At 64.2% G+C, this 13,494-nt stretch overlaps 1 protein-coding gene and 1 long non-coding RNA gene across 12 annotated transcripts; both read left to right on the top strand.

Annotated features, from left to right (window-relative positions):
• Positions 1–1,133: 1,133 nt before the first annotated feature.
• LOC123329356 lies at positions 1,134–2,960 on the top strand. Its single transcript, XR_006544750.2, has 2 exons — positions 1,134–2,612; positions 2,855–2,960. It is a non-coding gene; the product is annotated as an uncharacterized LOC123329356 (long non-coding RNA).
• A 731-nt stretch (positions 2,961–3,691) lies between these two features.
• On the top strand, positions 3,692–12,513 carry DGAT1 (diacylglycerol O-acyltransferase 1). 11 transcript variants are annotated; one of them, XM_006064623.3, is made up of 17 exons: positions 3,692–4,104; positions 7,737–7,824; positions 9,769–9,809; positions 9,889–9,974; positions 10,067–10,119; positions 10,335–10,440; positions 10,524–10,637; positions 10,738–10,746; positions 10,883–10,986; positions 11,071–11,109; positions 11,198–11,239; positions 11,313–11,357; positions 11,432–11,544; positions 11,633–11,698; positions 11,771–11,858; positions 11,937–11,999; positions 12,080–12,513. In XM_006064623.3, the coding sequence occupies exons 1-17, from the start codon at positions 3,914–3,916 to the stop codon at positions 12,233–12,235; spliced, it is 1,404 nt and encodes a 467-aa protein (XP_006064685.2). In that variant the 5' UTR covers positions 3,692–3,913; the 3' UTR covers positions 12,236–12,513.
• Positions 12,514–13,494: the final 981 nt, after the last annotated feature.

The following is a 13,494-nucleotide window of genomic DNA, read 5'->3' as shown; positions in this document are numbered from 1 at the left end:
CTGCAGCATCTCAGAGGCCAGGCAGGTGCAGGCCCTGTGCTGGGAGTGGCAGTCTACCCACACAGCCCTGGAGTCTTACCGCTGCCTTTTGGGCATGTGTTTTCTTTGGCAAGAGGACAGTCTTCCACCCTGGAGGGCCAGCTCGGCAGACCAAATGCAAGAGGACACTCCTGAAGGCAAAGCAGCTGGCTTTCCTCTCATGGCAGGTAAATCTTCTCTGTGCCAGGAAGTGCGGAGCCTAAGTCAAGTCTAGCCCAGGACTGATCTAGAATGGCCACAGTGGGTACAGCAGGGCCTGTAAATCCTGTGGCCTGGGGTATCCTCACTCTTCTGTTAGGACCTCCTGCTGCCCCGACAGGCCTGACAACCAACAAACCTTCCTCAATGCCACTAGAGAAATGGGAAGTGCAGGACCCCTTCCTGCAGCCTGCTCTCCACATCCTGACTTCCAGATTCAGGGGAGACATGTCCCCACACTGAGGAGGCTTTTCTTGGTAGCTGGACCAGGCTGGTTGTGGGGAGGAGATACCCAAGGAATAAGAACCTCCCACGGCCACCCCCAGCCCTTGGGCTCTACACAGGGTGAGTCAAATTGAGAAGATGAATGGCAGGGCTGTGCTGGGCTCAGACAACCAAGGAACATAGATTCCTGCCCCAGCAAATGCCCTTGGTAACCAGGTAGGTAGGCATGAGCTAAGAGGCTCCAAATCTTTGCAGACATGTGGTCAAACTGGATCAGCCCAGGGCCCGCACAGCTGTCTGCACCCTGGCAGGGGACAGGCCCACCAGACTCCACTGGTGTGGACAGCAGGAAAGTCTGACCTGCAGTAGACCTGCTGCTCAGGGTGGGATCACCTGAGGTGGGCACCCCCTTCTGGGGAGCACTGTCAGCCTTCATAACCTCAGGATGAAAGCCCCCAGTATTGGTAGAGCTTAGGTAGGCATCATTGCCCAATCTGCATATGAAGAGTCTGAGCCTCAGGGAGAGAAGCAGCTTGCCAAGGGCTGCCTTTGACTTAAGCCCTGCTCCAGTTGGGCTTCCCTGGTGGCTCAGACCCTAAAGAATCTGCCTGCAATGTGGGAAACCTGGGTTCAGTCCCTGGGATGGGAAGATCCCCTGGAGAAGGGATGGCAACCCACTCCAGTGTTCTTGCCTGAGAATCCCACGGACCGAGGAGCCTGGCGGGCTACAGTCCATGGAGTCGCAAAGAGTCGGACACGACTGAGCAACTAACACTTTCACTTTCTGCCCCAATACCCCACACGTCTGAACCTGAATACCTGAGTGGGTCCCACTGGCAGGAAGAGAGGCTCCTAGAGGCCCAGTCCTCCCCAAGGCTCCTCAGCTTTGGGGCCTGGATTGACTGTTCCAGGACTCTGATGGGCGGCTGGGGTGGACGACGGGTAGAGGCTGCCTCCCCAGTGACTGGGACAGGCCTAGCCTTGTCTCCACAGGTGTCCACGGACAGGACTTTGCAATCCAGAGGATGGGTGTTGTGGTGCAGGCTGCTGACCACTGTGTCCAGGGTCTTCTCTTACGGGCCCAAGGCGCCTGCAACCTGGAGTCAGCCCAAGGCTCTTTCTAAATCCCCAAACCCTTCCAGCCCTTCATTCCGCCAGCCTGCAGATTCCTCGTCCCAATACAGATGTTGCTTCCACCAGGGGGAGATTCCTCATTGAGCTTTCTTTCAACAACGCCTTACGCACATATTTGTCCCCCAAAGACCCCACCTACCTTGACCTTTTCCCTCGTGCCTCTTCGCTGTGACCCTGGCAGCACCTCAATCAGGATCCAGAGGTGCCAGGGCTGTAGGCCCCGCCCTCCCCGGAGGCCCCGCCCTGTATCAACCATGGGCTGCGTCTTCCTCAAACAGGCCCCGCCCCGCCTTGGTACAGAGGCCCTTCCTGATTGGTGCCTTCACAGTCCGTGCCTTCCCATTGGCTTGAGGCCCTGATCTCTCAACTCCAGCGGTGGAACCCTTGGTTCCCTCACGTCCCGGGTCAGATCGGTTCTCTTTGATGACCCTCGGCCCACCCTGGTCTCCTCACTCCAGCTGCTTCATGTTAGCCGAAGGCAAAGGAGCCTGGACGCGGACACAGGGAGCCGCCCCCAACACGTACCTTCACTCGTCAGTGGCTACTGTGCTCAGCCTCTCCAGGCCAACAGGCAGCCTGAGCCGTCAATCTTCTCCTCTGCCAATCAGCGCGCCAGCCAGGCCGGCCCTCTAGTCACGGCTCGGTACTGAAGGATGGCAAGTCCCGAAGGCTCCCAGGGACGCGTGCGCGCGGGTTAGGGGGCTTCCCACCAGCTGCCTGGGAGAGGGATAGGGAGGGAAAGGCAGAGCTCCCGGGACTCAGCCCTGTTGCGCTTTCCTGAGAGGACTCTCTCCTCCTTCCATCCTCCCTTGGGAGCTATACTGAGTCCTAGCACTGAGTGGCCCAACTCTGCCTATGAATAGACGAAGGTGCTTGGACACTGGCTAAGGGGATACTCCTGATCCACCGAGGTCGGGCCTGTGAGGAGGCAAGAGGGGTTCTCCAGCCTGATGAGGTCGCGCGAGCCCTTCCACACTCTACTCCAAGACACGGGCCAGGTAGCTCCAGCCTGCCAGGTAAGGATGTCAGGCTGGCCTCAGCCGCAAATGGTCCAGTGGGAGAACATGTTACCAGGGTCCCAGGTGCCTGTTGGTTGAGGTGAGGGGGTCAGGAGCGAGTCCAGCAGGAAGGAGGCTTGATCTCAGGCTGAGCCTCTTGGTTTATTTGCTTTCAGAGAGGCGGTCTTCCCAGCTTTGCTTACCCCATGGGAGTGAACGGAGTGGGTTCTGTGGCTAGGGGTGTTTCTTGTGTAAACCAGGCCTAAACTCCCGGTGAACCCTCGCATCTGGAGATCCAGGATGCTCACACTCCATGCTCTTTGCCAAATGTTTGTGAAACCAAGTAAGATCGGCCTTGCCCGCGCACGGGCCTCACTGTGCAGTTGTTTTGGTGTATTGGTTGCTTCATTCAACGACTGGATGACTGCCGACTGTGCAATGAAACAGAAACCTCTGGATCCCTGCGAATCAACACCCCAGGATCCTAACGCCCTGGCAAAACTGGCCCAAGTGGGAAAGGCGGGAAGTTCTGCAAGTCTGCAGATGAAGGCAGAAGCGGGGCGGGTGGAGAGGCGGGCTGGCTTGTCTACTGTGGGGGCCTGGGCAGGGGAGAGGTGGCCACCCTGGGAATAGGTGGGCATGGCACAAGTCCCGGGATGCGAGGACTGCGGCCTTTCTCCCCCTCCATCCTCTGACCTGGCGCGTGTTTGAACAGCCTAAGCGGAGGAAAAGTGGGTGCCTACGGTGGTAATTAGTGGGTTCACAGAGCACGACCGTGCCGCGGGATGCACGTTCGGTAGACGCGTTGGGTGTCAGCCTGACGTTAACGCACTAGGCATTTCGTAAATAACTACAACCCCACACTCTGCGCCTGCTGAGAAATGACGAAATCCTGTGTTTATAGAGCGGGACAAGGGGCAGGCAGCGGTCAGGAGAGGCTTGCTTGCAGCTGCCAGGAAGCCCCGCGTGTTCCTCTTCAGTCCGGGATTGCATTTGCCAGGAGACTACAACTCCCAGGGTGTCTCGCGCGCCCGCGGCGACCACAACTCCCAGGGTGCACCGCGCGTCAGCGGACTACAAAGGTATGCGCGCCGCGGCCCTGGGCCAGTTAGCGGCTCCGGGAGCTACGCCTCTCAGGACTCCGGGAGGAGTCGGCGGGCACGGATTTGCACGCGCTGATTGGCGGCGCGGACCACGGCAGTGGCGTAGTAGAGGCGGTGGCGGCAGTTAGCCAAGGGTCCGGAGGCGGGGCCACAGGCCTCGGGTGCTGCCAGCCCGGCGGGCTACGACTTGGCCGCGGCGGGGTGCGGGCTGAGGCCATGGGCGACCGCGGCGGCGCTGGCGGCTCCCGGCGCCGGAGGACGGGGTCGCGGCCTTCGATCCAGGGCGGCAGTGGGCCCGCGGCAGTGGAAGAGGAGGTGCGGGATGCGGGCGCCGGAGGGGACGCGCCGGTCCGGGACACAGACAAGGACGGAGACGTAGACGTGGGCAGCGGCCACTGGGACCTGAGGTAGCGGTGCGCGTGACCCCTAACCTTTGACCCCTGATACGGGGCCCCTGCGACCCAACCTGGTGGCCCAGGCCTGTCGGCGGCAGCTCGAGCTCGAGTCCGAGAGTCTGGCGCCTGGACCTTGGTGCACAGCTGTGCCCCTCGGGCCTCCACGGGGAAACTTAGCGGGAGGTTGGGGGCGGAGGGTCTCCTGCCCGGAACACCCAGGTACGGGGGCCGAGGGGAGGGCAGCGGCTCAACTTCTAGACGCCCTCCCTCTGCCTTCCTTAGGTGGGTTCTGAAGCTTTCCCAGGGTGAGCCCACCACGCACAGTGTCCTCTACCTGGAAGGAGATACGGGGGTCCTTCCTGAGGGCTATGAGGGGTGCCTTGTGGGTTGATAAAGCTCCCGGAGGAGGAGGGTGGACCGGCGGAGAACAGGGGCAGGGGCAGTGCGAAGGGATTTCTCATCCCTCGCAGACCCTCCCCGAGAATGGTCTTCACAAAGGTCCCTCATCCGTCACCCGGCGATTGACTGGCCTGGGGTCCTGCTTATTACCAGCACAAATGGCTGCTCTAGGGTCAAAGTGGGTCCTGTAATGGGACCCTCACCCCTGGTTGGGGTACAGGGGAGGAGTTGGAAGTGCGCACACCCACAGGTGGGCACCCTGCTTAGCTGAAGGACTGATGGGAAGGAGTTGGGGGAGTAAGCTGCGGCTGAAAGGGAGGATCTGACCCACGTGGGCATCGGCTAAGTCCTGCTGGCTGCCTCCAGGCGCCCCCTTTGCCATCCTCCATGCCCCTCCCCCAAGCCCTGACCTTCATCCTGGTCAAGGGCTCTCAGGGGCTCTGGTTTTGGGATCAGCTCCAGAGCTAGAGGTTATCAAGGAGGAAGTGGGCAACAGGTCAGTCAGCAAGGATTTGCTATCTTCTTCACTGGGTGCTGTGGGGAGGGGAGGGACAAGGGCAGCTGGGGTGCAGGCACTGTCCCTGCCCTTGGGGGGCACACAGTTCACCTGAGAGATAAGATAGCCGCAGCCCTGAAGAGTGAGAGCAAAGGTCGGGCGCAGAGTTCAGGATGACACCATGGGGAGGGTGGCTCTGTGAGGGGCGCTGGCTTCCTACAGGCCCCAGATGGTCCTGAGGGGGCGGCTGCAAAGGCCAGGAGACCCACAGGCCCCTCTGCCCACTCCTGGGGAACTGGATTTGGGGTCACTTTGTATGAGGTGGGGGCGGGTACCAGCTTTGGGCCAAGCTGTCACCCTGGATGGGCAGTCACTTGCCTGCTCTACACAGGCCAGATGGCCAGAAGCCACTCCTGTCCTGTTGATGGCCCACCCTCAAGGTCTGGACCCTCGGGAAGAGGAGCAGTTGGTGGCAGGGATGGGCCACCGGAGACTCTCCTGATCTCCAGGACACGCAGCTGTGTGTGCCTGTCCCCAGGCCACATGCCACAGGGCTGGGGGCCTCCTGGGGCAGGGCTGGGCATTGGTCTGGCTACTCGTGGTATAGCCTCTGCCTCCCTGCCTCCCAGTCATCCTCCTCCCACCTCTGCCTCCCTGCCTGTTCCTCTTCCTCCTCAGGCCCTTCCGGACATTTCCTGCTCACCTAGGTCTGGGCAGGCGGGGTCAGGCGCCGGGTGTGAGCTCACTTCTTCCGGCAGCAAGGTGCAGCTATGTGCCGGAAGGAGGGCCGCTGCTGTTGCCTCGCCTCTGAGCGCGTCCCTTCCAGGTCCTCCACACTCCCCTGTGCCCGGACGCCTGGTGCGTCCTTCAGCCATTGGTTCATGGGTCCTCCAGGCACAGCTTTCTAGTCCAGAGCCTCTAGGCTGGGTGCAGGAAGTGCTGAGGAAGTGGCAGCCAGGAGGCGAGCTGGCACCCTGTTCCTCCTTGTTCTGTCCGGCCCTGGAGCTGGACCGTATAGCCCTGCACGTGGGATCCCCACTTGGGTCTGTGCCTCTGGGCAAGTTGGGAAGCTCGGTGAGCCTCAGTTTCCCCATGTGCCCGCCTCCGAGTACTGATGTGCAGGTTGAATGAGGTGCCAACTGTAATGAGTTAGAATGGCCCTGCTGGCTGGGGGGGACTGGGGAGCAGGTGGGGGCCGCTGGGGGGCACAGAGGCGCACCCAGCGCCTCAGTCAGGGAGAGGGTGACAGAGAAGCTCTGGGTGAGGCCCCACCTCCACACTGGCCATGCCTGCTGCCCTTTGATCCACTGCAGTGAACTGTGCCATGGGGCTGGACCTCTGTGGGGATTGGTGGGCAGTGGGCTTCCTTCCTGCTTGGGGCCTCTGACCTCTGGGGGCAGGGCGCTGCCCGGGTGGGACGGTCGGAAGGCTGGTAGAGGGACCTGAGGGGTCTGTGTGGTGGCTGGGGGCAGGCCTCAGGAATTTGACAGCAGGGATCTGGAAAAGCTTTAATAACATTATTTGTTGTCAGGATTGGGAAATGCTCCCCTCCCCCCTCCCCCACTTTCATCTTAGAGACTGCTGCACATCCGGTCAGTGTGGTCTTCTTGGTGGCCCCCAAGGTGGCAGGGGTCACACTGTTATGAAAACGTCCCCTGGGTATGTGGTGCAGACATGGACATGCAGATGGTGATTGGCAGGTTGTAGCATGAGGTGGCTTTGGGACGGTTCCAGTGACAGTGAGTGGGCTGGATATGGGGGGTTCTGGGCAGGTCCATCAAGCGGATACCCCCACAGACTGTCCTCTTGGGATAGTTGGGCCTGGGAGCCCTGCTCGCCTTGCCAAAAGGCAGGCGCAGAGTCACGAAGAAGAGGGCCTGGGGGCTCAGAGCCCCACTGTGTGTGCAGCCCAGGATGGACCTGGAGGAGGTGCGTGGGCAGGCTGGGCCGGGCCAGGGCCTGGGGTGGGGGGGCCCGGTGTGGCAGGGAGGCAGGGCCAGACTGTCAGCGCTGCCTGGCTGAGGATGCTGGCACCTTGTCCTCCCCAGCCATCCGTCTCCTGGGTGCAGCCATCTGAGTGCTGACCCCAGCCGCCCCCGGAGGCTGGCTGTTCTCCTGTGTCCTATTGCTGGGGACATGTGTCCACAGGAGGGAAAGGGAAGCCCTGGCCTCTCCCCTTACAAAACTGGAGGCCTTGCTCAATGCCCTGGATGGCCTCCTGGTGGCAGGGTGGTTGGTGGGAGGTGGGGCTGCTGCTTAGAACCCGCCAGCGGGGCTGGGCCTGGGCTGAGCTGCGCCCCTCCACCTCTGCCTCCAGCTGAGGGTTGGCTTCCATCTCCACCAGGCCCAGCACTGGGCGCAGGGCTCTCAGAGGTGGGCTCTGAAGGTCCCCTGCTGGCTTCTGCAGTGGACTCCAGGTGCTGAGCCCCTGGGGGGCTCACGTGGCGCTCACCTTGAGAAGCCACGTGAAGGCTGGGTCCTCCCCTCCGGAAGGGCCAAATGGGGGGCATGGGTGGTTTGAATGGCGGCCCCTGGGCTCCCGGGGTGCTGGGAGGGACCAGCTGCTGTGGGGGGCCGCCCCCTTCCCACTTCCGTCTTGCATGGCCAGCTCCTGTGGCGCTCCCCACGCCCCGTCCCTCAGTGGGAGCGGCAGGCCCCCGGTGGCCCTGCCCGCGGAGCGGGATGTGTGGGCGGTGGGGTGGCCTTGCTGCCAGATGCTCTGCCCCGAGTGTCCGTCTCCACTCTCCAGGTGTCACCGCCTGCAGGATTCCCTGTTCAGTTCTGACAGTGGCTTCAGCAACTACCGCGGCATCCTGAATTGGTGTGTGGTGATGCTGGTACGTAGAGTGGCATCTTGGAGCAGGGGTCCCAACAGCTGGGGAGCCATGGGTTCTGCTCCCGGGGTGGGTGTCTGTGCTCGTGTAGCTGGGGTGAATGGAGCTCTGGGCTGGCGGTGGGGGTCCCTGGAGCAGCCGTACCCCGGGACCCCACCGGGAGCATGCTCACGCCGTCCCTGCTGAATCCCAGGAGACGCGTGCAGAGGGCAGCCTGGGAGCCTCTGAGCTGGGGTCTGCGCCCCAGGGGGCACTGGAGTCTCCCCAGGGGGCGAGAGAGAGTAGGCAGGGATGGTCTGGTGGCCCTGGGTGGAGGATGGCTGCTCCGTGGGCCCAGGCCCTCCCTGGCAGCACAGGTGAGTGGTCTTGGGGGTCCACGTTGAACTTCCTCTTCTGTTCCAAATTGCCCTCATGGGTGCGGCATGCCTGGGTGAACCCGGGGGAGCAGGGTGAGGACACGCTTCTCAGCCCAGCCCACAGCTCCAGGCCACACTCTGTGGGACTCTGGCCCCTCCCTCCGCCTTGGAGGGAGCAGGACTGGAGTCCTGTGTCCGCCTCGCTCTGACCTGGCCGAGGCCACTGCTGTGGGGCCCCAGCAGGCCTGCCCAGCAGCAGCTGGAGTGCAGGGACCCCAGGGGCAGCCTTCAGGGTGGGGCAGGGTGAGGCCCGACTGGGCCCAGCCCCACCGCTCAGGGCTGATGTGGCGCGAGGCCTTCGCCCCTCCAGCTGACGTGTCTGCCTGCCCTGGGTGTGGCTCCGGAGGCTGCCTGTGTACCAGGGGCCCCCACGCTTCTGTTTGTGGTCCTGGGCGGTCCCCTGGGGAGCAGTGGGGGCTGTGCGCCAGTCCAGACCCAGTAGTCCACGCGTCCTGGTCTCTGGAGGCCGTGGCTGGTCCAGGACTGTGGCGAGGTGGTCGTGCAGGGCAGGCCCTCAGCAGCCTGTCTGTTCTCCTGCAGCCCCCGGCCTCCTGGCCCTCTGGTGCACCCACAAAGCTCCCCCCTCCCCCAGGAGCTGGGGCCGCCTGCTGCGTCCTCTCGGCAGCCTGGGCTTCCAGGTGGGTGGGCCTCTTAGCAGCTCCAATTCTTGCCTGTGGTGGGCTCTCAGGACAGGCAACTGCCAGTGGGCAGACATTGCAGGACCACGTGTGTCCTGGTAAGCTGGCTGGTTAGGTGTTTAGCTGGGCGATGGTGTGGCAGGTGGCCCCTGCATCTCTGAGCCTGTCACCTCCTCAGGAAGCCTTCTGGGTAGGGGACTCCACCCCTGTCACCTGGAGAAGCATCACTTTTCCACAGAGCCTTCTGCAACCCCCGTGGGGCCTGAGCCTGGGGCGGGGGAGGTGGTGGCCCCTGCCCTTGCAGAGGCCAGCCAGGCATCTGGCCCCAGGCCACTGGCAAGAGCTCGTTGTGTTGGGGGATCTGTCCTTTGCTGCTGCTGCAGGAGCGGCCGAGGCAGGCGGGGGCGTGAGTAGGGGTGGAGACCCAGGCCCAGTTTCCCCAGCCCCTCAGAACCGGCCTGCTCTTTCCCACCACCCCACCAAGTGCGTGGGCACACCCCGCCTGTGAGGATGGGCCCGGTTGGCAGGGCGGAGCCCTGGGAGGGTGGCAGTGTGCCGGGCAGGCTTGGACTTCACTGGGGCTTGGGGCTGTCGCTGTGGCCAGGGGCGCTGACCCGCTTGGTGGGACGGAGGACAGCCGCTGGGCAGCAGGTTTCTTCTGTCACGGTGGCATAGGCACCTGGGGTTGCAGTTGGCTCCAGGCGGGCGGGGGCTGCGTGCCCCTGCGCAGGCACACAGGCCGTGGGTGGGGAGTCAGAGCTTGGCGTGAGGTCCTGCAGGGCTGGGCCTGCAGGATGGAGGCCACTGTCCTGAGCTGCGGGTGCTGGCAGGAGCTGGGGTGGGTGTTCTGGGGCCATGGCTGACAGCGTTATGTCCCTCTCTCTCTATTGCAGATCTTAAGCAACGCACGGTTATTTCTAGAGAACCTCATCAAGTGAGTGGGCCCCAGTCTGCCCCAGCCCCTGCCACCTCACCCCTCACCCACACAGACCCTCACCCACCTGCGTCTGCAGGTATGGCATCCTGGTGGACCCCATCCAAGTGGTGTCTCTGTTCCTGAAGGACCCCTACAGCTGGCCAGCTCTGTGCCTGGTCATTGGTGAGCTGGGTGCCCAGGAGGCCTCAGGCCGGTGGTGGGTGGGACAGGGCTGATCTGGGCCTGAACCTGCCCTGGGTTGCTTCTGTCCTTAGTGGCCAATATCTTTGCCGTGGCTGCGTTCCAGGTGGAGAAGCGCCTGGCCGTGGTAAGCAGTGCCCTCACGCCTGCCCCTGACCTGCCTCAAGGTCCTTACCAGTTGGGCTTAGGGCGGGCCACCAGCCGGTCCCACTGTGCTTCAGGGTGTCGGGCCTTGCGTGGCCTTCCTGGGAGGGGCTGTACCTCAGGCCTGGTGGCCCTTCCTCAGGGAGGTCCTCTGACCAGGGAGGGGGGTCCCTGGCTGATGCTCTGCTCCCACCCCAGGGAGCCCTGACGGAGCAGGCGGGGCTGCTGCTGCACGGGGTCAACCTGGCCACCATTCTCTGCTTCCCAGCGGCCGTGGCCTTTCTCCTCGAGTCCATCACTCCAGGTGGGCCCCACCCCCGCCCCAGCCCACGCTGTCTCGGCCACGGGCAGCGCGGGGGGCGTGGCCTGAGCTTGCCTCTCCCACAGTGGGCTCCGTGCTGGCCCTGATGGTCTACACCATCCTCTTCCTCAAGCTGTTCTCCTACCGGGACGTCAACCTCTGGTGCCGAGAGCGCAGGGCTGGGGCCAAGGCCAAGGCTGGTGAGGGCTGCCTCGGGCTGGGGCCACTGGGCTGCCACTTGCCGAGGGACCGGCAGGGGCTCGGCTCACCCCCGACCCGCCCCCTGCCGCTTGCTCGTAGCTTTGGCAGGTAAGAAGGCCAACGGGGGAGCTGCCCAGCGCACCGTGAGCTACCCCGACAACCTGACCTACCGCGGTGAGGATCCTGCCGGGGGCTGGGGGGGCTGCCCGGCGGCCTGGCCTGCTAGCCCCGCCCTCCCTTCCAGATCTCTACTACTTCCTCTTCGCCCCGACCCTGTGCTACGAGCTCAACTTCCCCCGCTCCCCCCGCATCCGAAAGCGCTTCCTGCTGCGGCGACTCCTGGAGATGGTGAGGCGGGGCCTCGAGGGCCAGGGTGGGCAGGCCTGCCGGCACCCGGGGCTCAGCTCACTGTCCACTTGCTTCCTCCCCCAGCTGTTCCTCACCCAGCTCCAGGTGGGGCTGATCCAGCAGGTACTCGGCCCGGGCGGGGAGGGGGCCGGGCAGGGGGGTGGGGGCAGGGCCTGGGGCCGTCGGGGAGCTGACTCTGCGCTTTTTGCAGTGGATGGTCCCGGCCATCCAGAACTCCATGAAGCCCTTCAAGGTGAGCAGGCAGGCCTGACAGGGTGGGTTCCGGGGTCAGGGCTGAGGGAGCCAGCTGTGTCCTGTGCCCACAGGACATGGACTACTCCCGCATCGTGGAGCGCCTCCTGAAGCTGGCGGTGAGTGGCCTGCTGGGTGGGGACGCGTAGGGGCGGGTGGGGCTGTTCTGGCACCTGGCACCCACTCCCCACAGGTCCCCAACCACCTCATCTGGCTCATCTTCTTCTACTGGCTCTTCCACTCCTGCCTGAACGCCGTGGCCGAGCTCATGCAGTTTGGAGACCGCGAGTTCTACCGGGACTGGTGGTGGGTGGCCCTGCCGGGCCGGGGGGTAGTGGGGGCCCCCGCTGGGGCTGGGGCCTGAGCCCCTGCCCACTCCACCCCGCCCCCGCAGGAACTCCGAGTCTATCACCTACTTCTGGCAGAACTGGAACATCCCTGTTCACAAGTGGTGCATCAGGTGGGTGTGCGCCTGGGGTGGGGACGGGGGCGCCTGGCTCGGGCGCCCGGCCCACTGCCGCCTCCCCCGCAGACACTTCTACAAGCCCATGCTCCGGCGGGGCAGCAGCAAGTGGGCAGCCAGGACGGCAGTATTTCTGGCCTCCGCCTTCTTCCACGAGGTCAGTGCACTGAGGGCGCGCCCTGCCCCTGGGGGGTGGGGGTGGGGCGGGGGCTCGCTGACGCCCCTCTCCCCTCAGTACCTGGTGAGCATCCCCCTGCGCATGTTCCGCCTTTGGGCCTTCACGGGCATGATGGCGCAGGTGAGCAGCCCTGGACCCCCGCCCCGCCCCGCGAGCCCGCCCTGCGGGCACAGAGGCTCACTCCCGTCCCATGTCCCCAGATCCCGCTGGCCTGGATAGTGGGCCGCTTCTTCCGCGGCAACTACGGCAACGCAGCCGTGTGGCTGTCACTCATCATTGGGCAGCCGGTGGCCGTCCTGATGTACGTCCACGACTACTACGTGCTCAACCGTGAGGCGCCGGCAGCCGGCACCTGAGCCCCTCCAGGCTGGCCCCCTCGTGGGTGTTGGACTGCTTTGCCTCACTGCCTGCGGCTGGACTAGAGCCCGCCCCAACCTGGGCGCAGCAGGAGGGGGCCTGGCTGGTGGAAGCTGCCTCCTGGCCCCCACCAGGCCTCTCTGCCTGAGGGGCTTCCTCCTGCCAGGGGAGAGCAGGCCCGGCGCAGCTCTGGCCCCTGGGAGGTGCCCATGCTCTGGAAACCCTGCAGATCTCGCCCAAGGGTCAGAATGTGTCAATAAAGTGCTGTGCACAGTGAGCTCCCTCAGCCTCCAGGGCACAGGGCTGGCAGGAGGGGGTGGCCCTCCCACGTGGGGCCATGCTGTGGGAAGGAGGCCCCAGTGCCTGAAGAGGAGCTGGGGCTGGGGTGACCTTCCCTGCCTCACAGGGCTCTGTGGTCAGACGTCTTGCCCTGCAAGGTGGAGACTCCATGCTCCAAGGCCCCCTGTGCCTGAGGTCTGCACACAAGTGGATTCAACTTGGGCCAGGCCAGAGGCTAAGGTGTGGAAGAGGGTCGAGAATCAGGCCAACTTGAGGGGCAGCAGAGACTCCAAGGCAAGGCTGCAGAGGTCTCAGAGGCTGTGCACACAGTCCCCTGTGCACAGACTGGTGCTGGGGTGCTCACCTGGGCTGGGCTCGGCTGGTTGGATGAAGCAGGTGGCCTGGCCCAGCCCTCACTGAGGGCCTCCCTTGGGGGCAGACGTTGGCCTGATGCCAGGGGCTCCCCGTTTTTCCAGGCCCTCACCAGGTAGTTGGGTGTGGCCCCCAGGATACCTTGGTCCCAGAGCTTGCCACTCAAAAAGCTTGGCAGCAAGGCAGGGGCAACCCTGGGCTGTTCCCCTCTCTACTGGCTCTGCTGCCTGGGTTGGAAACCCTGAGGTTGTGCCAGGCAGGTGTACCCTGACAGCCAGCCATGGCCCAGCAAGATGGGTGCCCAAGGTGGTGCCTGGGCAGTGGACCCAGCTGTGCTGCCCCCGCCCCAACCAGAAGCCGCTCCAGCCCATGGTGGTCGTCTGGGAGAGAGGCTGGTTGGCTAGGCACTGTTTGGTCTACAGCAGGTGTAGGCAGTCTCCCTGACCCCTGCCTCCTAGGAAGCCACCACCCTGGGCCCTACAACATCAGCAAGGACAGTGAGCAGGGCTGAGCTGGGGGTGCAGGGCACCGCGCGGGCTGCTGCGGCCCGCCACCTCCATCACGTGCACCTCTGCACCCCCTGCTGCCTGACTCGGGGTGGGGGGGC

This window comes from Bubalus bubalis, chromosome 15 (assembly GCF_019923935.1).
Source record: "Bubalus bubalis isolate 160015118507 breed Murrah chromosome 15, NDDB_SH_1, whole genome shotgun sequence".
NCBI lineage: Eukaryota > Metazoa > Chordata > Mammalia > Artiodactyla > Bovidae > Bubalus > Bubalus bubalis.
Note: the sequence above shows the minus strand (reverse complement) of the source record. Positions and strands in the feature narration are given on the sequence as shown.